This window comes from Channa argus, chromosome 10, assembly GCF_033026475.1.
Source record: "Channa argus isolate prfri chromosome 10, Channa argus male v1.0, whole genome shotgun sequence".
Taxonomy (NCBI): Eukaryota; Metazoa; Chordata; class Actinopteri; order Anabantiformes; family Channidae; genus Channa; species Channa argus.
In genome coordinates, this window is record NC_090206.1 from 6352024 (window position 1) to 6378301 (window position 26278).

At 40.2% G+C, this 26278-nt stretch overlaps 1 protein-coding gene across 1 annotated transcript; it reads left to right on the forward strand.

Annotated features, from left to right (window-relative positions):
- Nucleotides 1-2295: 2295 nt before the first annotated feature.
- Nucleotides 2296-26024, forward strand: si:ch211-159i8.4 (matrix-remodeling-associated protein 5). Its single transcript, XM_067519407.1, has 17 exons — nucleotides 2296-2815; nucleotides 7806-7931; nucleotides 8509-8645; nucleotides 12038-12167; nucleotides 13096-13334; nucleotides 13581-13732; nucleotides 14376-17501; nucleotides 17666-17919; nucleotides 18886-19159; nucleotides 20070-20270; nucleotides 20387-20905; nucleotides 21042-21213; nucleotides 22265-22531; nucleotides 22669-22795; nucleotides 23169-23249; nucleotides 23391-24534; nucleotides 24895-26024. The coding sequence occupies exons 2-17, from the start codon at nucleotides 7845-7847 to the stop codon at nucleotides 25446-25448; spliced, it is 7464 nt and encodes a 2487-aa protein (XP_067375508.1). The 5' UTR covers nucleotides 2296-2815; nucleotides 7806-7844; the 3' UTR covers nucleotides 25449-26024.
- Nucleotides 26025-26278: the final 254 nt, after the last annotated feature.

Sequence of the window (26278 nt, forward strand, 5' to 3'; positions counted from 1 at the left end):
AGGAAGGCTAACACACAACCAAGGGTTTTGGCCTTCCAGCTGAATCAAGACATGGGTTCAGCTACAGTCAACAAGTGTCTTATCTACCGACCAATATTTGGAATAGAGCCTCTGCTGCACTAAACCCACTACAAATAAATGAAGGAATTCCTTTCCAAGAGGATTATGCTTCAAAATCTGCTTCTCAGATTTCTACTGGTTTATAATATAGGGTAAAGAAACAAAGAGGCCCCAGATTATAGAGATGTGGAGGTGGACAGAGGGAGCACAAAGAATACGTTTATGATAAAGAACTTTGGCGCTAGCGAGATTAAGACAAAAAGAGACTAAAGGCAAGAGGAACAGCTGAGAACAGACACCATTGCAGACAGGCTGAGATGCAATAATATAGCTGTACTCTGAACTTTCTGCTAATACTCTCAGTAAACACAGAGCGAACGAGAAAATCTACACTAAAGTAGATAATACTGCCAGGAATTGGGAAAAGATTATATGTTGACCTCCTTAACTGTGGGTTTGGTTAATATCACGCTACACAACTCTGTCTTTGACTTCTCATCATAGTTTCAACGACGGGATCTTACACCGAAGGAATGGAACGACTTCTTTCAGTCAAAAGGAAGTTTAGTAAATTATTGTAGGTAGAAATTGTAACTGTTGTTGACCCCAAATCATCTTGCCTCATGTAGTATAAATATACATTTTTTGGCTGGACGTTCTTTGGCAGTTCAGGTCTCACTCTACTTAGTTTAGTTTTAGTTTACAGCAACCTGAAGCCTTAGTGTAGTGATTAAACCAGAGTGCGTCGAGACTCTTGATTGCTCTGTTATTTGGCTCCGAAACCACCAACGAAAAGAAACAGGGAGATTTTAATTTCCAAAGTGGATGAATGTCAGACATACTTATAGACAACAGCCTGAAAATACTGCTTAAAAATGCACACACATGCTCACACGCTTCCAAAAAACCAAGAAGAAAGAGGAGAGGCCTGTCAAAACAGGATGAAAAGATTATTATTGATTAGAATCAGTAGTTTTTATGGGACTATGTACATGTTGTATAATACATGTTTATATATGGTTTTGCGAATGATTTTGTGTGAGCAAGTGTGAGACAAAGAAGGTGGAAAAAGAATTGGCACCAGGGACAATGATCATTATGATTAGCTATTGGCTGATATGTGTGTGTGTGTGACGTACAACTACTTGAGTTTAAAAAGCCACAAAAAACAAATTCAGAAGCAAAAATAACTGTTTCATTGGTTTAAAGTAACATAAAAGCAAAATGTGCAATGCAGAGTTGGACGAGTTGGGTGAAGAGCTGGTGATGAATTTAAAGAATCATCTGAACTCACTCAGACACTTTGGTCGAGGGCTGCTCTTCTTCTTTATTACTGACATATTTAATTGCAATGATTAATTATTGAAGTTTAGCCTTTAGCAAGGAACAGATAATTTCTCAAATCCACAATCCTCTAATGTCTCTACATGTCCTCCAATATGGCGGTGGCAGCGGGAACAAAGACAAAAAACACAAACAGAAAAGGCTTCAGTTGCTACACCAGCATATCAACAGGACTTTGCTGAACATTTCACAAGCTTTAGCTTGTGAAAACCACACATTAATGGTTTCATCTCTTTCTTCTCTGGCTGAAGTCAACTAAACAAATGAGAGCTGGAGTGGTGTTACAAAGGCTATTCATATACATTTGTTTAGAATTTGACTCAACAAAAGAGCAGGTCAGACACTTTAAATGTTTCCAAATGTTACCAACATGAACACACCTATGACACAGTCAACATGAACAATATGTCTATGACTCCTGTTGAGCCGCTACAATGCAACAGTCATACTATGAAAAGCCTAGACTTTACATTTCTAGCTGAGAAAAAATTTGCCTTCAGTCCCGTAAACTGATATGTCAACACGGCTACAATATGGTGCCACTGCGTTTCAACACGGCAGGTATTACGTGCAGTTTGAGAGCTTAAGGGACAATTGCCCTCTTAAGACCTCATCCTGTTTGATACACTGTAAATTTTATCCCGGCAGATCACATGAGCAACGCTGCCTGCCTGCCTGCCAACTTTTGCAAAGTACGTGTCAGCGTGTGTAGCCGCCGGCACAGGCTCGATATCTATGGGCGGATTATTATAATTGGCTAATCTGTATTCACAAGGTGTAATGTACCTCAGGAGAGAGAAAAGAGAGAAAGAGGGAGGTGAAGAGTTGGAAAGGTGAAAGCCCGTAAAGAGAAAAACAGGCAAAGAAAATAAAGATAGCAAAGAGATAAAAAAAACAAAAAAAAAAAGAAGAAAGAAAAAGTAAGACTAGTATTAATGTTTCTACCAGAAAATAAGGCTTTCGCAGGGAGAGCGAGGCATAGGTAAATTAGGGAGAGAGAGGGAGTGGAGATGAATGGAGGAGGTGAAGGAAGGAGCGTAGGTGTAGAGGGAGATGGAGAAGCTGCATTCCTGACTGCACAGTTACAAGCGAGAGGAAAAGAAGCTAAACTGAAATCCAGATGCCTTGAGGACCAACAGAGGGTCAAATTAATGCAATGCGCACACACACACAGACACACACACACACACATACACACACACACAGGAAAAGTTCTCCATCCCGTCTCTCTTTCACAGACCTCAGGACCTCGTCTTTACAACTCAGCAAACATCAACTGAACTAAAACCTCACTTGGATACTTTTGTGCCTTTCTTGTAAAACAGCCTGCCGTGGACTTGTTTTGGGGGTCTATTCTGTATTCAAACGCTATATTTTCCTCCCCCCCCTCCCCATTCAGAGGAATTTCCAGGTGAGTCTGGGGTTTTTTTTTATAGTGAGGACTTGTTAAATGTTTCCAGATGTTAAAGTCAATTTTACTGAGTCTTGTGTTTGTGTTAAGGTTTGTTAGTTTTTGTTAGTTCTCTGCAGCATGATGTGGTTTTATTTAGACATTCTTGTTAAACATTGTCTATTTATTGAGCAGTGATGCATTGGCCAGAACGTTTGCATGAGCTAAGTGTCATTACCTTGGTTTACTGGCATTGTGAATTATTGTGTGTTTGGTGTAATTTTTTAGTGTCAGTTCAAAGGCTGCAAAGTAACACTTTTAGATTCACACTTGTCTTTTTCGACATCTAAGAATTCATCTCGTGACAGATGTAATCAGAGGTGCTTTAATTCATTAGTTAATTGATGTATTAAGTGTGTGTTGAGCTCACTGTCGTTTATTTTTTTTTTGTTTTTTTTTTTGTCTATAGCCTTGAATCACAGCTCATCTTTAAAGGAGTTTGTGCTCTCAGGGTATCAGTGTTACCAACAATAGCTTTGCCCACCACCACCAAAAATGAACACCCAAATGATTTTGTATAAAGGGCATTTTTCAAATATTTATACTAGATAAACTGTGTGCAAAATGGAGAACTTTCTGTCAAGCGCAGCTTATTGTGGGGAAAGTTCATTTACTCTAACCAGGTCCTGTGGCAAAGTTCATTCAATCATTTTTGCAACAACAAGCACTTGAGGCAAACAGGTGCTCAGCATAAATACACTCAAGGATTTATTAGCCACGCATGGCATTGTTACAGTGACTTAAGAGGGGCAGCTTTCCATAATCATAAGCAAAAGGCATAAGAAAGCTTGCAAGACTTTGCCTGCGCTGTACAAAGGATTGCAGGTTTATCTGAAAGCCACCAGAGCGTCTCCCTGTGCAACTGCAGCAAGTTATTCTAACATTTTGAAAGATTTACAGCCAACACTTGGAAGGGAAACCTGAAAGGAATCTGCCAATAAAAATAGTTAAAGAGATCCATTAGTTTAATAAAAAACATTTATTATATATTTGCAGCCCACATGACAGACATGTTTTATAGCATCTATAAATGACTCTATTTTTGTCCATAAGCCTCAAGTGTTAAAAAAAAAAAGAAATTAATTAAATTTAAATCAATTATGCCCTGAGCAAAAACAATTAAATCACAGAAATGTCCTGAATCAACATGCGGACAATGATGCGCTGTGGCAACCCTGAGCTCACGGGATAAACCGTAAGGACCAAAAAAAAAAAAAAAATGTATTTTACAAAAGCGTTAGGATTAAACATATGTTTGTTAATCAAAAGGTGTAATTGTTAAACTTTGGAGAGAAGAAGCAATGTCAACGTAATGCACACATTATGTTAAAAGCCATTTTTGAATGGGGATACTTTATGTGGGCCATACATACGTGCATGGAAAACATGTGGGGATCATATTGTAGTCATCTCTTGACATGTGTTATCTTGAATAGAGCAGCTGTGGCTTGGCTGCCAGTCAGCGCAATGCTTTTGACACTAAGATGTATTAGCCGTGCTCAGACTCTTAAAGGAATACACCTTCATTCAAACAGCTTGTTAGACATTTTAGCACTTTAGCCGCATAAAGATACATAACGACGCTTCTCATTACTCCTGCTTTAGCTTCCAGAAATGTGAAGTGATAAGATGAACGGGCAACTGGATATTAAAGGAAAACTGGCATTTGATTAATTTTAAACTTTTTATTGTCATAATACTTAGTTAGGGTAATGTAACGTACCCACCACCTTTAATGCACACACACTATAGCAGGCACACACACTGCACTGTAACAGCAGCAGCAGTGTCAGATATATGTCAGATATGCATTAAGTCGTCCCTTCCTTCTTATGTGACCCACAGGAGCATTTGTTGAACGAGCACCTTCATGCCAGCTGGCTTCTGTTGAAAGTGCACCTCTTTGGTGAAAGGCACAAATATGGCATCTGCCAACTTTTACAGAAGGACTGGAGAAGCCTGGCATCACATTCTTTCACCAAACCGCGCAAACAAAAACACTAAAACTGTGCAAACAGAGGTTTGGGAGTTTTAACATGGTTAGGTTTAATTAAAAAAAAGTAGTGGTTTTGCTTTAAATCACTTTTTCCTCAAAGATGCCTTAATATGCATAAATTGGAGCTTATACATGTATTAAGGGGGTGTGTTGAAATAATGTTGTATGATAGGCTAAAAGTGCTTACTCTCTTACTCTGAGGTCAAGTTACTGAAATAGTTTGTTTCAGCTTCTCTGTTTTCACATAGCCCAACCTGTTCTGATTGGCCTGCTTGTGGAAGTCTTCCTGCTGAACCGAAAACAGAGGTCGGATCTTTGACTTTAAGTCACTGAGCATGTTTAAAATGCCACAGTGTAGCTGGATGGAGGTTATGGTTATGGTCAACCCTTTCTCTCTGACAGGTGACAGTGTGGGAGATGAGCTCAGTGATTGTTTGCTTGTAAATCCATCTGTTTTCTACTTGACTTTTTCTGTTCTGATTTCACATCCTCCTGAACATTTCCGTCTCTTGTCTTAACGCACCTCGCCTCTGTGTTTTTGCTTGCCTGGCCTCACAAGCCCCCCGTGAGCTAACATGTGAGAGCTGGTAAAGCCATTAGAGAGAGAACGAGAGCAGGGACAGAGAACTAGCTGCTTCCATGATCATAACACCTCCTTATTCTGTGTGAATGGACACCTTTATACCTCTGTAAAACCATTGTCCAAGCAGTTACAGCAACTGGTTTTGGTCTTACCTGAGCCCTATTATGAGTGAGGGTCTTTGCACATCTGTGTGTAACACCCAATAAACTGCTCCCAGAGTCCTTTCAACAAGTCATTAAAACAAAAAGAACGACTAAACTAACCATTTGGGGCTTTTACTGTTGGCCACAGACAATGTATTTCCTACACAATGTATCAGACACTGGATTTAAGTGTCAGCATGAATTTGTGTGATTTTGACCACAAGGTGGGGAAGTCATTACAGACCAGACAAGGAGAGTATTTGACCCCCCTGTGTCCTAGACCACAGTCGTGATTCTTAAATAGCTCCAGGGTTTCAGTAGCTGACCTTTTGTGTCTTTACTGTTTTAGTTCACTCTCACCGCTGCCTTTTTAGCCACACTGGGAGCTATTTATAGTCATAAAATTCCATCAGTCACACAAAGGTAACTACTAGCTATTTTATTGTTTCTAGCTAAAGCGTCGTTTCACATAGGGGTTGGCAGAGAGCAGAGAAGAGTTTGAGAGGTTTTGTAAAGTCGACAGAAACACAACAGTTGCTTCTTATCTGTTGTATCAATCCAACTTAAAAGGTAATTTGTCAATGGGTTTGACGCCCAAAGTTTTTTGTGACTTTAACTGCATATTGTGTTCTTGAGGGAATTTAAGTGTAAGTGTTAGGATTTCTCAAATTATTGTCAGTGGCATAGTTCTACATGTGGAACTGGTCATCTTATTTATCTGCTTCAGAATTGATTAAAGTGGTAAAAGTGGCTTCCACCTTGTAAACCTCACTACTAAATAAACATTATTAGTCTATTAGTCTATTAGTCCATTGAGGATATTACATTCTTCTTAGCAGTTTTCTGTAGAAAACTATTCAAACTCAGCTGTGAGCCTGAGTTTTCGCTGTGTATGTTGATCTGTTTGTCAGATCAGCATCTCCAGTCCAAACGCGTGTGCTTTTGTGTGAGTGTGTGTGTGAGAGATACAATGAAAGAAAGAAAGACAGATCTAAAACACTATCAATCTGTTGTTGGAATGGTAACAACACATTCCTTTTGTCTTCTTGTCACACACACACACACAGCTGTTAGGTGAATTAACAGCCCTGTGAGGAGAGAACAAGGGACCAGAAACCCCTAAACTGCCCTCTAATGACTTCAAATATGTGCGTGTGTATGTGTGTGTGTGTGTTGTTTGTTTCTACTTGTGCTTCTCTTACTATTTCTTAAACTATTTTTTCTTTTGTCATAGTTTGTTAACTAGACTGTTGTGTGTGTGTGTGTGTGTGTGTGTGTGAGGGGGTGGGGGGTCGGGGGGTGGGGGGCATAATAAGTATGTAATCCCCTCAAAGAGAAGATGAACCCTCATGCAAATATAAATGCCAAACCACCTGGCACTGTAACAAACCACAAACGTTGTGGTTGTATGTTATTTTCCACTCTATCAATTGTCTGCAAATATCCATGTTTTCCTAGTTTTGAACATGCTCACATGTTAATGTGGATAAATGTTTCTGTGCACTAGTGGAAACAGGCAGGATTTAAATGACTTCTGAAATCTCTCTGACAGGTTCAAGCAACCTTGAGGACAAAAAGTTTAAGTATTGGGAAAAGTGCTACAGTTGTCAACGCACTCACTCACTCAATCCCAGCTGTCCCCCCTCCTCTCAGTCCAGCTAAAGCTATGACGTTTTCCTTTCTCTACCAGCTCAGGCTTGTGTAAAATCATTACCATAATTTGCATTTGCAAGTGCTTTGCATTAATAATCTTCTCTTTCATCATGTCTAGACCAGGCAAAAAAAAAAAAAACTAAATCCATGAGTCAGTTATTGCCTTTCAAAGGACTCAAAAGTCAAAGATTTACAGTATATATAATGTTTGAGCCATATGTTTGGGAATGAGGCTTATTTTTAGACATGTTACATACAGTTTGGAACTTTATTGTTTTGATTCAATCTCACCCTCATCAGTGATCTTACTGGGTCTTGCTAATAAAATTCCAAGGTAGGGGGCAGGCTGCTGGACACGGTTGAACTTTTAGTAGCTAAAAAGTGAAAGATTCTCAGATTCTCAGACATGTTTAGAGATCAAATTAAAGATAAAAGCATTCAAATTGTTGCAAATGCCAATGTTAACGGATTGGTACACATGTAGTAGATACCATCCATTACTGATCATGTGTGCATTTATAATGTTTAGCTTTTGGTGGCAACTCTGCATCTGAGTCATTTTATCCCTTCCTGCAGGTGTATTGATGGCGTGAGAGGTCTGACAGCCATCCAGTCATGGCACTGCGGTGGTTTGCCAAGATCTCCTGCAGACTGGCTGCAGTGTGGTTCCCCCTGCTCCTCTCAGCTCTGCTGTGGCAAACGGTACATTGTCATTGCAAAAGTTTCTTGAAAAAGCCAGTAGTAGCTTAAATGTAGAGGTCATTTTTATCATTTATATTATAAAAATGTAAGAATTTATAATATGAGATAATATATATATATAGATATAGATATATCTTTATCTATATATAGGTATAGATATAGATATAGTTAGATATATAAGATAAAACCTTTCTAGAAATGCAAAATTTAAGGAACTATTAGGTCTCAGATTCATAAATTATCTTTAAAAATGTTAGATTGAATTAGGAACGGGAGAGTTTATTTCTATTTTTTTTTTCTTTTTTGCCTCAAGTATATTGATTTCATTTACAATTGATTTATCTCCTGTTGGTAACTTCACAAAACTGAACTAATATGTTTGCTTCTCCTCCTCTCATCACATTTGACACTTTCTTTTCAGACATCAGACAAAATCAGACATTCACTAGTTTGTCCTCTCTGTGCCTTCATGTACTTTTTTCCTAACCTTCTTTATCTCATTGCATTCTGTCTTTGCCCCCCTTTTTTTTAATCTATCTTCCTTTTTTTTTTTTGGATGCCTCTTTTTCCCATGTAGATTTCCCCTGTCTATGCCATCCAATCCTGCCCACGGAGCTGTAGCTGTCCGGGTATTAAAGAAGTCCACTGCACATTCAGACACTTTACTGCGATACCAAAAACCTTTCCAAAAGACACCGAGAGGCTTAACCTTGGGTAAGTAAGATCAATTACCACACAGCATGCGCACAGTCAATGAGATGCCTTCATTAACACCAGCCGAAGAGAAGGAAAACCAACCACTTGACAGGAAATTGTGTGGAATATTGTGCAGTGAAGAGCTCAGTTTCTGCCCCTTGTGAAGCTGCTGCTTCTAATGAAGATCTTTTAACCTTCAGGAAGCACTTCAGTTTTCAAAACTTAATGAAGCGATTTTTTTGTATAACACAAATCAAACCGTGACACTTCCATGACCTGGATGGTAAGAGCTTGACAATATCTGATTCAAACTGAGTGAACACCAGCACATGGTAGTGAACTGGCTTCCGGAAGGAATAAATCTTCCGATCAGTTCCACGTGTGTGTTTGGAATGTGGACAGAGCTTTCACAGTCCTCCAGCAGAGAAATAACCTCCCCACAACAAGTTGCCATATAAATCTTACATGTTGAAGCGAAGTGCATGGCGTTATAGAAAGGATGGTACTAATGTTACTGTACCTATGCTGTTAACCCAATGTTGCTTCTAGCAGGAGAGATTATACTGTGTACTATATTATTTTGGTGAATGATGGAGTTGAAAGATGATTAATAATAGTGGAGCCACGGTGTATGTTTCCAATGTGTTGCAGCTGGATCACTGCTGCATCACTTTTGAGCACAGTGGTTTATCCTCCTAAAATCTTGCAAATAATTTGAAACCTGTTGTTGGGAGGTCTGGACTGCAGGTAGGTCAATTTAATACATGGACCTTTTTACTACTAAGCAATGCAGTGATATATGCTAGATGGGGTTAAATTGCGTTACTAAAATAAGTGAGACCAACCCTTAAAAATTTGTCATCTGGAAGGCAGCATACGATACTCGACAACCTGTATCATTCAGCGTGAATGAACCCGGGTTTCTTTGCGTATTAATGGACCCCCCCATCCTCACAGGTGCTAGCTTTTCAAATGTGTTCTGATAACAGGTCAGATAAACCCCTTCCACTTTAGGATGGAGAACAAGTTGCCTGTGAAGAATTTCAAATTTTGACTCGCCAGACCACAGGACAGTTTTTAACTTTGCCTCAGTCCAATTGTAATGAGCTTAGGCTCATATAAGGTCAAGGGGGGGTTTCAATTTTGTTTATATATGGTTGTGTCTTTGCATGGTAGAGTTTGAACTTGCATATGTGGATGTAAAAACAAACTGTGTTCACTGACAATGGCTTTTAGAGGTGTTGCTGAGTCCATGCTATGATTTCTACTACAGAATCAGGTCTAGTTTTGATACGGCGCTGTCTGATGGCTCAAAGATCTTGACAATTCAATACTGGCTTCTGGCCTTGTCAGATAATTGTCATTAAAACAAATTGACAAACCGCACCCCATCCTTACCCCTGAGACTCACATTCTCTAGAATACTCAATTATGAGAGAGATGTGATGCCCATTTACCTCATCATCTGTGAAATGTTCCATCCAGTGTTTGTTGTTGAGACTGTCCCAACTTTTTTTGAGATGTCTGTCTGGCATTTACTTCAAAATAAGCGCACATTTTCCGTCAAGTACATACAGTATTTAATAGACTTTTACTGGATACTCATTTTAAACACTCCAGCTATGAAAGTATTAAAAATCATTCAACACTGATGTTGCTGTCTATGTAATTGTCTTCCTCACACAGATTTTAGTTTACCACTTACGCTAACGTATTTCACTAGTTCAATGTCCTCTTCTGATTCTCTCTCTACTCCTTTTGATTTTCGGTGTGTGGGGTAAAAGTCAATGCCTGTTCTTATAGGATCTAAAGAGAATGTCTCAAAGACACTTCACCAGACCAGACATTTGGAAGAGGACCAGACCTTTAGGAAGCTAACAGACTCTAACTCTCTAAACACTAGAGACCACCCTGCAAATCGGGGGGGGGGGGGGGGGGGGGGGGAGGGCAAGACCAGGGGGATTTAGTCTCTAATGCAAAACTTTTGGGACATGTTCACACCAGACATGTTTGGAGTATTTTACCTACACTCTGGGACCTGTTTTACTTTAAGATGGGTTTAGAGCAATGTTGGTTGAATTCAAAAGGAAAGTGCTCTGATAAAGGTTGACATCCATCTTCTTTCAGTTGTACCAAATCATGAGGGAGTGCCACATGATATGGACCACCTACAGGAAATAACCACGAAACACCAAGGATTAAAGGTTGTGAGGAGATGAGTGTTGACATCTACTAGCCAGCAGGTTTTCATGCATATTCATAATTAGAAACTTGCATGAAAGGGGGCCTGGGATTCAATTTCTCCATGTGCACAAACATGATAAAGAAATGATGGATTGTAGAAACTGTATTTACTTGCTTTTACTTGGGTCGCCTTCATGGATCTGTAATGAATGTTGTAAGGGATTAGCAACTACCAAAACTGTTCAGGTTGTGATTTGTGATTGGTTACTCTGTTTAAAAGTAATCTTGTGTACACAGGTGAAACAAAGAAAAAACTGTTGGACCTTTGTTGGTATTCGGGTCATTATGCATCAATTGTCCTTATAGTTTTGTTTAAGTCTAGCTTCGGTCCGCCTTTGAAATGGTTTTACAAACATCAGGAACTCTTCTGTACCGCGGAAAATGCTACTGGACACTGCCGGGGTTCAAAGTTCACTTACCAAAGGGAAAACACTAGAAACCTGTGCATTTGTGGTACTAAGATTCCTTCTGGATGAAGGTGACAACTTGATGATATATTGTGAGTTGGTTGCTTAATTGTTGGCAACGGAAAAATGGAAACTCCAGAATCTCCCATATGTGTCCAATTGGGCAGGGATAACTGCAGCCAGGGAATGTTGCATGTATTACAGCTGAGGATAGAGTCTATTAGACACGGTTCAGTGTTGTTAGAGGGTCTGGCTAACTCTCATACATTGACATCTATCAAACGTTGTCAGTCTCTACCTTGACCGTGTTCTTTTAATGAATAATGTCCTTGGCTCTGGCAACTCATCCCATCTACTACTCTGGAAACTAGTTTGGCTCTTGGAGGGACGTCAAGTAATTATTTGTATTTTAAAGCTTGCACCTTTACTGCTCCAAAGTGTTACATTGAGATACTACAGTAGAGGTTAAATAGGTAGAAATAACAATATCAGCTTCTGTTGATTCTACATTTCTAATTGTGTGCTGGGCCATTGCTTCAAGCTAAGAGGACTCAGCATAATATTTCTTGATTTGTGTGTCTGAGTTTTCTTTGCATTGCAGGTCAGGGTTTGACTGAGGTCTCTCTGCCATCCCTCTTCTTTTCTATCCATGTAGAATTCCTTCCAGCTTTTTGAAATTAAAAAAGGTCACATCCCTCAGGCACACTTGCAAACGCTGACTCTTAACTAAAAACTCTGTTTATTTTCTCTTTCAAATAGTTATAATAGCCTGACGGAGGTGGAGGGGTCCGAATTCAGATCACTACAGCAACTGGAAATGCTCATGTTGCATGGCAATGACATTAGCACAGTGCACCCTGGAGCATTTTACAACCTGAGATCACTACAGGTAGTGTATGTTTGAATATGTTTGCAAATGGCAAAGGTGAAGATAAAAAAAAAAAGTTTTCTTCTGAATCAGCTCTTACTGTTGGATTTTGTGGATGCTCTATGAACTTGAACTCAAGTGGATCTGACAGCAGGTGGACATGCACCTGGGACTAAATTATGCATAAATTCCCAAAATTATTTAAATAAATTCATCAAAACCTTGTCATTTCTCATGAATTCAGTTTAAGTCCAAGTTAAGGGAAGTGGTTAGATATTTATTGATGCCTATAAAATTACTTCAATTTTTTGTTAAATCCGGCTGTGTTTTGATCCTTCACGTAAAAAACATGATTAGTCCTTAAATCAATTTTAAGGGCACATTGCATAAATTATGATGATGGCTCGTTCTCCAAGTCTGACATTTATTTTATGGAACAGACACACACACACACACACACAGTGAACAAACAGAAAATGCTATGCATGTGAAAGCTGCTCTATGGAAAATAAGTGAAACATACTGTGGCTGGCAAACAATAAGCACAAACTATTCTGAAATGGAGCCAAACCCAATCTCCATCTACCAAAACCACATTTGAGCCAGTAATTAATGGCACTTTGATTGTTTGACTAAAAGTTCAGTGAATTCTTTTGTGTCCAGATGTGTCCAATCAGAAACTAAAGAAGCACTTTAAACAGACCAAAGGTCCAAGCCAGTACATAATTTCAGAGAAGGCCCTCTGGATCCCACCAAGATCCCATTTAGGTTGGAGTAAGTTTTTAGAGAGACTGTTACTTTAAAGACCCCTCATTTTTCTCTCACTCATTTCTAAGTCACTTGTATGTCAGAATTGTTGTTATCAGCTCAGTCTGTTTGTCTTTAATGATTAAACAGTTGTTTAATATAGTTAAATAAATTCAAGAATAGTAACATTTATATCTTTCAGATCTTGAAGCTGAGTTACAACAAGCTAACATCAGTACATCCTGGACTGTTTGAGGGTCTTGCTGGCTTGGTCCGTCTTCATCTGGACCACAACCTTATCAACTTTATAGAGCCATACTCCTTCTCTGGCCTGACCTCTCTGAAACTCCTGCAGCTGGAGGGGAACCTCCTCAAAGAGATCCACCCTCATACCTTCATAACAGTGTCAGTACTAGGAAGCTTTTGGACCTCCGGTCTCAAGTAAGAAATTAAAAGATTGTGGATATTTCTTTTTTTGTTTGTTTGTTCGTTGAGGAAAGTTGAGATTACATTTTCAAAAAAAGAAGATTAAAACGCAAAGATATCCAAAATTTTTTAAAGCCACAAAGTTGCTACATTATACCTGTACCTCATATGTTTTTAGATTCAGTACAATAGTATTTGAATTTACCTGCTTTCTGCACAATGCATGTCAGGATAGTCTATGATACAATGTTTTTGTCTTAGGCACTTACACCTGTCAGACAACCTGCTAGAGCAGTTCCCTGCTGCAGCACTAAAAACTGCTCCCAGGCTCGAGCTCCTCTCTCTTCATGGTAATCCCTGGACCTGTGATTGTCAGCTCCATTGGCTGATTGAATGGAGCTCCACGCATGAGGGTATGGCCACATTACTGGATACTCAAATATTATTTCCTTACACTGAAACAAAAAAACATTCGACAGCCACAGTTATTGCTTTTTAAGTTAAAATCTAAAAAAAAAAGAAGTTTAAAAGTCATTAGCCAACACTACAGTACCTCACCTCCAACACTGTCACTGAATGCATTTACATGCACTTATGTAACCAACTTAAGTTCGTGTCGGGGGCAGGGTGACAGCACAGGGGGAGAAAAAGAAAGACACACATAGCTGATCCACAACAAGAATAGTCTGAATTGAGTCGTTTTTAACCTGCCCACGTGGTAACATTTTGTGTTGATAATATATAATTTTGTATATTGCATGCTTATTTGGAAATTGAGGGTCTTCAGCTGCCAGAATTGTATTAGACGACTGATGACTGTTTACTGAAGTTTTAAGAGATATTGTTTTATTCGCATTTCTTTCCAACTCTTTCGTCCCAGATTCACTTTTTGAGTTTTTAACAACCTTCTTTTTTCTTTTCATTTATTCTATCTTCATTGTACTCTTACTTTTTCCTTGACTTTTGTCTTTACTATCCCTTACCTATTACCATGTCCCCCCATGTTTTTGTTTGAGGAATGATTGTTTCCATCATCCATCCTCCTCTTTCTCCCAGGTGTAATAAAGTGTAAGAAGGAACGTGGCACCACTGAGACTTGCCCCCAGTGTTCCTCCCCTCAACCCCTAAATGGAACCATTTTGTTAGGACTGACTCAAGATAAGCTTAGCTGTGAACGGCCAGTTCTTCGCTCCCCTCTCAAACAGTGGAACAATCCAGTGTGGGCTGAATCTGAAGCAGAGCCTGACCTACCATACACACGTGACTTTGAAAAACCTTTAGGCCACCTGACCTTTGTGCTGTCTGACAGCCATGGAAACCATGCTCATGTGGCATGTGGTGTACGCCACCCTGGAGACAGTTCACCTATGACTTGGACTGTAAATCCACATTCACCTGGGGAGTTATCTGTCAATGTATCTCTGGCAACTGTTCTTGAATGTGAGATTGATCGGGAGACTCTGCAAAATCTGTGGCAACTGGTTGCATATTACTATGAAAGCCCTGCTATACTGGAGAGAGGTCAGCAGAGAGGAAATGCAAGCAGACTAACCTATCAGTATGTCCAGGCTGTAAATGAAAATTCGCCATACTTTACAGAATTAAAAGGTTATTTGGTAGCTGAACCCGCGTGGCTTCTTCAACCCAGAGTCACTTTGAGGCTCAACAGAAAGCAGACAACAACTAAGAAACTGGTGATGGATTTCACTACATTAATTACCAGGCACTTTAACAGCGATAGAGGACAGCATGGCGGCAATGACTTCACTTCCTCCTGGGCACTGATTCGCAAAGGGACTGCAGGGCAGGTCCAAACAGCTCTAGAGGGTTCGAAGGTTGCCTTGGTGTGCAGTGTCATCACTTCAGATGTAGAGGTAAAAGTGGAGTGGATACTTCCTGATTTGTCTGTTGTGGAGGAAGCAACAGATAAAATAGAAATTTCTGAAACAGGAGAACTTGTCATTTTTAATGCCACACTCTCTGACTCTGGGCTTTATCACTGTATGGTCAGAACGAAAGCTGGTGTAGACTTGGTGCCTCTTAGACTCACAATCAAAGAACGCTCACTCGGCCCTGCTGCTTTTAATGGTCAGAAAGTTGTAGTTGAAAAGGGAAAGTCTTTCTCTCTTCCTTGTGACGTGACCTCAGTCCAGCCAAGTCAAACTATATGGTACCTACCCAAAAACCAAGTTCTTCTTCCCACACAACAGACGAGACGGGCAGAAGTGATGGCAAATGGGACTTTGGTGTTAAGGAAGTTGACACAAGAGGATGCAGGAGAATACAGCTGCTTGGCCTCAAATCTCTATGGAGTGGATATGCTGTCACACATTGTGGAAGTCACAGGAGAGAAGGCCTCTGATAGGCCCAAACTAGAGACTAAGGAAGAGCAGCAGATCTTGCCAACTGGCACAGAGGAGGTAGAGGGCTCAGGAAGAGACTACCAGGAAATTATACGTCCTTTCGCTACACAATTTCCTAAGAAGGTAGGGACACCACAAAGGAATCCAAATGGGTTTCCAAAAAGGATACGAATTAAAGATTCAAAGAGAAAACCCAATAAATCTGTTAAGGAAGTAGATCCAAATCGCTGGGCACAGATGTTGGCTAAAGCTAATACTAGACCAGGTGTTGCTCTGCCTACAGAGGCATCAGTAGAAAAGCTCAGCACTGGAACTATTCAAACAAGTACATCCAAACCTACTTCTGAAACTACCACTACAATTGTTACCACAGCTAACAACTTACCCAACACTAAAGTCTCTCCTGATATCAGCATAGAGCCAAATCACTTACCTAAGACCTATTTGACAGAAAGCAACGACTATCATGGTAAGGATTCTAAAACACTGGAAACTTTGCCAAGACTTTTACAACCTCCCCATCCCAGAAGTACAGCACCATCCTCATTCTTCACAGACTCTTCTGTTGCTGGAACTCCTCAGCCAGGTGGGAGAAAGAACCAGACCCAACTTACTGGTCAGTCAAACAGGAGAAGGCCCCCTTATAGACGTAGAAGACCTCCACTGAGGACAGTCCATCCACACCTCAACCCATTCCATAATTTACCAAGAAAGCCCCAAACAACTGTTCCCCCAACAACTACCACCACACCTACAACCACCACCACCACAACTACAACTACTACCACAACTACAACTACTACCACAACTACTACTACTGCCACTACTACCACTCCTGCCACTACTACAACACCGGTTACAACCACAATGAAACAGCAGGAAACCTTTACTACTGAGTATCAGACAGAGGAAGATGAATACTATGAAGAATATAATTACAAAGACACTGATAGTGTGGATATCAGTTATAATTTAGGCAGTGAAACTATTCATACCACTCATGAACTTGATAGTAGCCTTTTCACATTGCCATCAGTAACAGAAAAAGCTCCCAACATTATTATCTCTAAAAGTGGACATAATATAACTATTGAAAAGACAGTAGTCGCTACCGAGCTAGAGAGGATGGGTCATCCAACTGAAAGGCCTGATGGGGAGAAAACACAAGGAGAAGAAAAGTTCAAAGAAAGGGTCGAGATCAGAATTGAAGCGGAAAAGGATAGAAACAACAACCCGTTTACAGAAGAGCATGAGAGGAAGTCAACAACGTCAATAGAAAAACACAACCTATTCACAGAAGCCAGTGAGATAGACACAGAAAAGTCTAAAAAGCACTGGGTTACACAGCACCACAATACACAGGAGGGCATCCAGTTAACAACACAAAATAGGCCGCGACCAAACACTCAAACCCCAGCGAAACAAAATATACCAACTCAAGCCAGAATTCCATCTTTTAAAGTCATTACTTCACCTTCAGCGAAAGGCAGAACAAGAGAAGAAGGCATACAGGACCAAGATAAAGAGATAGACAAGACAAAAGTAAAACCTGGGATCCACAGTTTCCCTATAATGGAGCCAATTCACCCCTGGCTCCATCAGAACAATCAGGAAAGAGTGCAGACCACCACTTCTAGGACAACACAGACAAAACATGAGAGATATACAGGAAGAGAGACCGAAGTTAATTTAAGCAGGCATTCCCAGCCTCCTCGAGTCCCTCCGACCTCCCACTGGCCTTTACCTCATCAACATCAACATTACAACCCCATCCACCCTTCCTGGCCAGGGCAAAGGTCATTTACTCATCCAAGGAAAGGTAAATTAATACATTATATGTGATTTTCAAATGTGCTTAATAAAAGTGTCAGAGATACAGTTAACTAAACCCAACTACTTTGCAGATTTAATAATAACTGTCTTGATATTTTGTTACAATACGATATGATATATGTATTCAAATGTTGGTTTCTCTGTTCATAGAATCTGGGTCCTACCCTGTACCCACCCATCGATCCTGGCCTCTCCCCCACCCCTGGGTTCTAAGCCAAGTTGTTACCAACAGACCGGAGATCTCAGCTGAAACTGTTAAACCCACACCCACGGTTTCTGGTTCAACAGAAAACTCCAGATTTTCTCCCTCGAATCCACACCTGTCACCTCATCACCATGTGGATGGCAGAACTCAAACTAGAGATCAGCTGTTTCTATCAAGACTGAGGAACAGATACAGACAGGTACAATGAGTAGTTTTGTGAGGTTTTGTGAGTAGGCAGTGTTTCATATTGGAATTTCAATGTACATATAAACTTATACTGTATAATACCATCAATTAATTAAATAAAGTGTCAAAAGCTCTGTTGTAAATTGAGATTCTAATTTCTTCCATTGTCATGGAGAAAATAGTACATTATATTAAAAAACTGCTATAAACATATACTACTATAAATATATAAACTAAATATTGTTTTTACAACTCATTTCAACACAACTAATAATATATTGTGAACTAATAAGTGCTGTATTATTATGGGTTGACCTCCTGTCAGCACGTAAAGTGGTTAAAATCTGCTCTGCCAACAGTATTCTGTGACTCTTGTTTTTCTCTATTAATTACTGTACATGTTTTGACATAATTACTATAAAATAACTATAACAGCATTGTTCAAAATGCCTAGTTTTCAGTCAATTGAATACTTATCTGTTCCGTTATCTTTCCTTTTTTTGTTGTCACTAGTTTGAGAGTGTTTTGAGAGTTTAGGGACTATGCAACCCTCCCTGCTCCCAAATAACAACTGTAAGATGTATGATGGTGAACTTTATTTGTAGTTAGGATTTTCTATCCCAAAAATCTTTATTAACATTTAATGCATCTCAAAATTGGGGCCAGCAATAATGGTTAGTGGTTAGTAATAAGTGGTTAGTAACTTTGGGGAAAAAAAGTTATGTGAAGACCTGTATATATCTGTGTATGATTTGATTGATATGTACCTGATTTTGTACAACATGATTTTGTCCACAATTAGTTTTTTATTTCAGCATTTTCCCAATTTTAGTATCCCACAGCAAAATTGTTAATGTTGGCATTGATAATCTGTGATAAATCTGCTTTTAGACATAACACTTCAGTGATCTAATTACAATGGGTTGACAATATGTTCAACGATGGTTTTGAAAATAAGATTTTTATCTAAATTTTCCAGGCACAGATTGATCGCATCACTCAGCTTGGCAGAATGGCGACACCCAAACCTCACTCTAGCTACTACAATCCTCTATTACCCATCACACCTAAACCCAACCCTCCACCTTCACACAGACCTGCTAACTCCAAACCACTGGCACCCACTTACAGCCTGCAATCCCCAAACACTGCTAAACCTTCATCATCACCATTCTATGGTTTCATTCCGACTCCCTCCCTGGACCATGCCACCACCCCTGCCGATCTAAATGAGAAGCAGTGGCCTTTTGGAGGTAGGTGAATGATTAATAAGACACAAGAGTACAACCCCAAATTCAAAAAAATTTGGTATGATGTGGAGAACATAAATATTAGGCGAACGCAATAATTTGCAAATCTCATCAAAACATATTTTATTCACAATGGAGCCTAAACAACATATCAGATGTTGAAAATATGAGCTCATTTTGAATTTGAGGGCAGCAACACATCTCAAAAAATTGGAACAGGGTGATGTTTAGCATTGTGTAGCATCCCTTCTTCTTTTAACAATTATCTGTAAATGTCTGGGATGTGAGGAGACCAGCTGCTGGAGTTTAGAAGAGGAATGCTGTCTGCCTGCTTTTAATGCAGTGCCACCAGAGGCCCCCGAAGATCACGCACATCCAGATCTGAGCTTGTCTTGGTTCTCTAAATCTTTTGATGATATTATATAGTGTAGATGGTGGGATGTTCAATGTCTTCCCAATTTTATGTTGAGTAACATTTTTCGGAAATTGTTCCACAACTTTTAGACGCAGATTGGTGAACCTCGAGCCATCTTTATATTCGAGACGCTCTGCCTCTCTGAAATGCTCCTTTCATACCCAGACGTGTTACAGACCTGTTGCTAGTCAAGTTAATAAGTTGGTAAATGCTCCTCCAGTGGTTATTTGTATTTACAGCAATTCCTTTTCCACCATTTCGTTGCCCCTGTTCCAACTTTTTTGAGATGTCTTGCTAACATTAAATTCAAAATGAGGTAATATTTTCCATGAAATACCTCAGTTTCAACATCTGATAAGTTGTTTATGCTCTTTTGTGAATAAAATATGGGTCGATGATTTGCAATTCATTGCATTCTGTTTTTATTTACATTGAACACATAATTACTAATATTATATTTTATCTAATATTTTTTGCTGTCTAACTGTGTCTTTGTAGCTGGACAAATTCGCTCGCCGCAACCCACAGCTCCACGTCCTTTCCCATGGTTGTTGGGAGCTGGTGGTAGTGGGGCGAAGCCACATATCACCACAGTAACTGCAGCTAGTGTGTCGGTGCTGGCAGAGAGCGATGTCTTCCTTCCCTGTCAAGCAACTGGAAATCCTGAACCCAGTATCGCATGGACGAAAGTCTCCACTCGTAAGAGACCAACTACTGTGTTGCTTTCAGCTCTTTTTCACTAGCCTGGAGGCAGATCTGGTACCAAGGGGTACGAAAGGCAAAAATGTTAACATTTTGTCCTGTTTCTCCCTCAGGAGCCACAGTTCCAGCCAATACCAAGCACGGCCCCCGTTTTGAAGTCCTCGGGAATGGAACTTTCATTATTAAAAACATCCAGCTCCAGGATCGAGGGCAGTATCTCTGCACAGCCCAGAACAGATTTGGAACAGATCGCATGGTCATCACCTTAGCTGTCCAGACGGAGGCACCTAAGATCCAACCACCCAAGTACACGGAGATCGCAATCTACCTAGGGAAAAGTGTTAGCCTGGACTGCCTTGCCTCTGGAAAGCCACCAGCCCAAATTTCTTGGATTCTCCCAGACAGAACCTTTGTACGTGACGTGGGGACTGTTCACAGTGTCCCCTCTCCGATGTCTCTGCTTGAAAATGGAACATTGCAACTCCACTTTGCTAATTTCTCCAGCAAAGGAGACTACAAATGCATTGCAAGTAATGCAGCAGGTGCTGATACAATTACATATCATCTCCACGTCGCAGCTCTCCCTCCAAACATAATTGAAGGAGCGACAGACACTGTCATCATTCCGCCAGGTATGGGACAGAAACCTAAAATCACACAATTAAAAAGCAACCATCGCCACAATGAAACATGTTCTTCATTATATCACTGGCAAAAAGAAACATCTTTACAATGACAAACTACAGTAATAAAATCCCATTTAACCAGGTAGGAGTGTGTACGTCCATTGCTCTGTGAAGGGCGAACCAGTGCCTGCTCTGAAATGGATGCTCCCTGCAGGCTTCCACATCAAACCATCTCAGTTTGTCGGACGAAGGCTATTCGTCTTCCCCAACGGGACACTCTTTGTAAAGAACGTTTCGCCATCTGATGGTGGGAGGTATTTATTCATTTTTTATTTCTTAAATATGAGTGTTTTTTCTTATCAATTAGCTCTAAAGTACCAGGCAACACAGTGGTTGGTGTTGCTTCCTCACAGCTAGAATGTCCCCAAATGAAATACTGACTGTGGCATGGAGTGATGGAAGCTCAATGTGGACTTTGTCCAAGGTGTACACCTCCTCTTGCCCAATGAAAGCTGAAATAAACTCCAGCCCCCCGTGACCCCGAACAGGGTAAATGGTTACAGATATTGGATGGATGAATCAATGGATAGCTCTAACGAAGGCAGTGTCATTTGGTCCAGGCTTTATTATTGGATCATTAAATTTGGTATAGACGGGATGTGAATGATATTTTTCTGGATCAGGGGAAGAATAGCAAAACACATTACTGTGCAATCTAACTATCACACTTCACAATGTATTGGGATGGTAATGATATTACATTGCATTTTATTAGACTGAGATTTACAATCTTTATTTTAGCATGTGTATTTATTTTTATTTACTTATTTTATTTTCGTTATCTTCTAGGAACATCATCTGGTCAAAATTTCCATTAATCTGATGGGATCAAATTTGACCAGATTTCTTAAAAAACAACGGATCTTTGTTTTGAGTCCAAGAAAGATCTAACCACTCACTTTGACAATTTCTGCATGAAGTGAACAGACACTAAATTGTTGGTTTGGAAAGTTGTCAGTCACAGTCCCATTCATTTCAGGTTTATAAAGGTGTGGAAGGAGAGGACTTTCAGACATTTGACTGTCTGATAAGCACTTCTGTTAAACCATAATGACATCTTAGGTCTTCCCAACTGTAATTTCCTAATTATGACTTTGAGGGCCACGTGTAAATACCAGCAGGGGTATTAAATACAGCTTTAAAGTCAGAAGTTGTCTACCATTACCATAGCTTCAATATTTATTTCCCAAGCAAATTCACAGCCCAACCCAAACTAACCAGACTGTTCAATCAAATGTGTTTCTCGTCTTACAGTTAGTTAGAAGTTTAAAAGAAGTCATCAATAAAGGATCGTTCTTTTCACAGATACGAGTGTGTGGCATTCAATGCTGTAGGCATTGCCAAAAGAACAGTCCAGCTGGAGGTGAGGGCGGATTACCCCTCATTCTCTCACCAGCTTCCTCCTCCTCTTCCTATACCTCCCACCCACCGCCATGCTGTGCCTTCCCGCCAACACCATGTCTCAGCCATGTATGGTTCTGCTGTCTACCTTCACTGTCCAGAGTCTACTGAATCCACCAGAGGGACCATCTGGCAGCTGCCTTCCAAAACCATCATGGAGCATCGATACAGGTGCAGTAGCTGAAATACATCTTGAGTCCACATACCAGTAAAGCAAATACCTAATTATAAATACATTAAAATATTAGGTGTGCCTTTAAATTTTACTGACAGCTTTAACCTAATTTCTCTCGCCCATCTGTCTCCAGTCCTGGGAGTCCAATAAAAGTTTTTCGTAATGGGACTTTGAGGATTCTTCAGCTTACAGAGCTGGATGGTGGAAATTATGTGTGTGTCTTTCAGCGGCCCAATGGGGAGGACATGGAACTGTTCCAGGTATAAAGAAGATAGATAATGACTTCAGACAGGGTTTTTCTTCCACCACCGACACATTTCCGTTTGTATTTATTTCTTTTCCGTTAATAGCGAATTCTCTTGTTGAAGTCTATCAACGTTTTTGCTAGGAAGATATCTAACTAGTCTTTAGATTTGTTCATACAGTTAAGAGACTGACTTTTATTTTTTAATATGTGCAGCAGGTCTTTTCCAAATTTTCACTGTAGTTTACACTTGATTTTAATGCTACACAGTAAACTTTGTAATTGTATTTGGTTGTAATTGTAGGTATTTGATATTTAAAAACAATGATTGCTTTTCATATTATTTTCCCTAATATTTTTTTATGTGTTTGTTTTATATGTTTGCTCAGGTGGAGGTGTTAATGACCCCTCCCAGAATCGAACATTTTAGGACTGCACAGACCCAGGTCACCTTTGGAGAAAATTTTCAGGTACATTTGTGACACTAGCTAGGAAAGAAACTGATGAAATATCCTAAACAAGACAGTGATTTCCATCTTCCATCTAAATTCCCAGACAGCAGCAGGTCTGAGGTCAAATAAACATATAATGAGGTAACAACTCCTTTCTAGGTGGACTGTGTTGCAACAGGCCTTCCTGATCCGGAAGTTTCCTGGGGTCTACCAGATGGCACTTTAATCAACAACGCCCTTCAGTCGGATGACAGCGGCCTTCGCAACCGTCGCTATGTTATCTTTGACAATGGAACTTTACTTCTTCAGCAGATGGGCAAAAAGGATGAGGGTGACTACACTTGTTACGCCAAGAACAAACTGGGCAAAGATGAAAAGAAACTGAGCGTTAAAGTGGGACCGAATGCTCCACATATTAGATCAAAGTCTCAGTCATACGTAGCAAAGTTAGGACAGTCAGCAAAAATGACTTGTCAGGCAACAGGTGAACCTACACCAAGAATCATGTGGATCTCTCCTCGAAACGATGTGATATCCATGTCATCAGACAAGTTTCAGATTGTGGAGGATGGGACATTAGTGGTGAAAAAAGTAACACTCACTGATGAAGGGAAATACACATGTGTGGCACGGAATTCTGCTGGGGATGATATTAAATACATGAGACTTGATGTTGAACCCCAGGAACCCTTTATCAATGGAATAAAAGGGAAGAACACTATGAAGGTTTTAGGCGTGTCCTACCAAACAGCACTTCTGGATTGCAGAGTGGAAGGAAAACCTGAACCAAAGGTCTGGTGGGTCACGCCCTACGGCCACTCGCTTGCAACACCCTACCTGGGTGGTCGCTTCCAAGTCCATCGAAACGGGAGTTTAGAGTTAAGAGGAGTGAGGAAAACAGATGAAGGGAGGTACATGTGTCTGGCCAAGAACAGTCGGGGTGAAGCTTCAATTATTGTTGAACTAGAGGTGGCATCGCTGGCTGAGAAACCAAGTTTTGCTGTTCCCAACATTGAAATCTTACCGATAAAGCAAGATGGTCGAGAACTGATCCTGGACTGCTCTGCTCGTGGCAAGCCCAATCCAGAGTTTGCATGGCTCCTACCAAATGGGACGATGTTAATGCCTGGTGTTAGACTCCAACGCTTCACCCATTATCCGGGTAATGGAACTCTAAGGATCTCCCAACCAGTTCCAACTGATAAGGGGGTGTACCGGTGCCTAGCAAAAAATGTGGCTGGACAAGCAGAGAAACGCTATGCGCTGGAGGAAGGCAGAAAGCCAGTGATCAGAGGATCTACAGGTATGTTCTTGCATCTCAAATCAAAAAAGCTGAAAATGCAGAAAAGTGTGTTCTCAAACCTATGATTAACCTATATTATAAATTTACTCTGTTCCCAGACACAGGATTGGTTAGTAAACGTGTGGCTTTTCACCCCTGAAAAAATCCAAATGCACCAAAACACACTGATTAGATCAATAAGAAAAAAAACCTTGTCTATCCAGCTCTGAGTGCAATTCACAAAGGAAAACTGAATCAGTCAAGACCAAATCAGACAAGTTTCAAAAAGCCCCAAAAGCATCTGAAAGCATTCGGCCACATCTCTTGTGTATTTTTGTCGCATCCATCATCAGTGCCTTATTCTTATTCACTGTTTTCCAGCTGGAATGAAGATCACCTATGGCCTCAATCTCAACCTGCCCTGCACTGTGGACGGCTGGCCACAGGCATCAATCACATGGATGTTACCCAACGGCCTCGTTTTGGACAAGCCTCAAACCATTGGCCGCATATCTTTCCTCGCCAATGGGACCCTTCAGCTGAGGCAGGTTGCCACCTTCGACAAAGGAACGTACATATGTAAAGCCTCCAACTCTTTCGGCTCATCAACCCTGTCCTACCCAGTTTCAGTGATGGTTTTCCCACCTCGTATTACTAACACACTCACCTCAATCACAAGAGTCAACAGGGGATCAAAAGTGACACTAAATTGTGTTGCAGCTGGTATTCCCAAGCCGGATATTTCATGGACGTTGCCTGGACGCACAACGCTGATACCACATAACCGGTACGCAGTGCAGGGAGGGATTCACATGACAGAGGAAGGCAGCCTTGTCATACAGAACCCTATGCTTATGAACTCAGGCATTTACAAATGCAACGCTAAAAACGCACTCGGAACAGACTTCAAATCAACATACCTGCAAGTGGTCTGAGTGACAGTTATAATTTTTCTGTTGGAAAATCTCAAAAATAAAAGATTGGATGTGTGTGTGTTGTTTTTAGCAGGATTTAAATTGGCTGTGGATTATTGGGACCTAAAGCTGTCTAGCTGCTGGCTTGGCTTGAGACACCTTGTAAAGTGGTGTCCACTGATAAACTGATGGGGTTTTCACAGGGATCGGTCTCTATCTGGGTTTTGTAACTACAGGTATTTTGCTTTACAGTGGAAATACCTTAAGCCTATGTACTTTCAGTATTCCCCTTACATCATTATGTGTACAATTTACTTACTTTCCTATACTTGGACCCCTAGGAGACTTGTCCCTGTACAGATAATGTACATTTCAAAAGCTCACACTTCATTGAGATAGTACAGTAGTAAGAAGTTGGGTTTCACAGTTTTTTCCATGTGGGTATATCATCAATTATTCTGCTTATGTGTTTACAAAGTGTCAAATTTTATAAACGTTTCCTATGAGGACACAAATACCCTGCTGATCTACAGTGTGTATCACATGAATAAATTACTGTTTGTAATAATTGGATGTACTTGGTTTTACATTAGTGGGAAAGAAATAGACCATAAAACAGTAGCTATGCTTTGTGATTACAGTAGCTCTTTACACAATTCATACCATATTATTTATAATTTAAAAATAAAATATTCAGGTATCTTTTTTTGGAAACAACAAAGCATTGTTGAATGCAGATTGCCATGACATGCAGAGATATACCATGAACTGATGACTTGCTCAAAACCTTTAGAAGCAACTAGCACACGAGCCTGTAACTTCACCTCTCCATCATAACCTTTGCAGCATTT

Excerpts from the sequence above, each read along its gene's own strand:
- si:ch211-159i8.4 (XM_067519407.1), top strand. The coding sequence starts at position 7,845 with ATGGCACTGCGGTGGTTTGCCAAGATCTCCTGCAGACTGGCTGCAGTG. Across the intron at positions 12,168-13,095 it reads ACAACCTGAGATCACTACAG|ATCTTGAAGCTGAGTTACAA; the intron begins GTAGTGTATGTT and ends TATATCTTTCAG. Across the intron at positions 19,160-20,069 it reads GAAGCAGTGGCCTTTTGGAG|CTGGACAAATTCGCTCGCCG; the intron begins GTAGGTGAATGA and ends GTGTCTTTGTAG.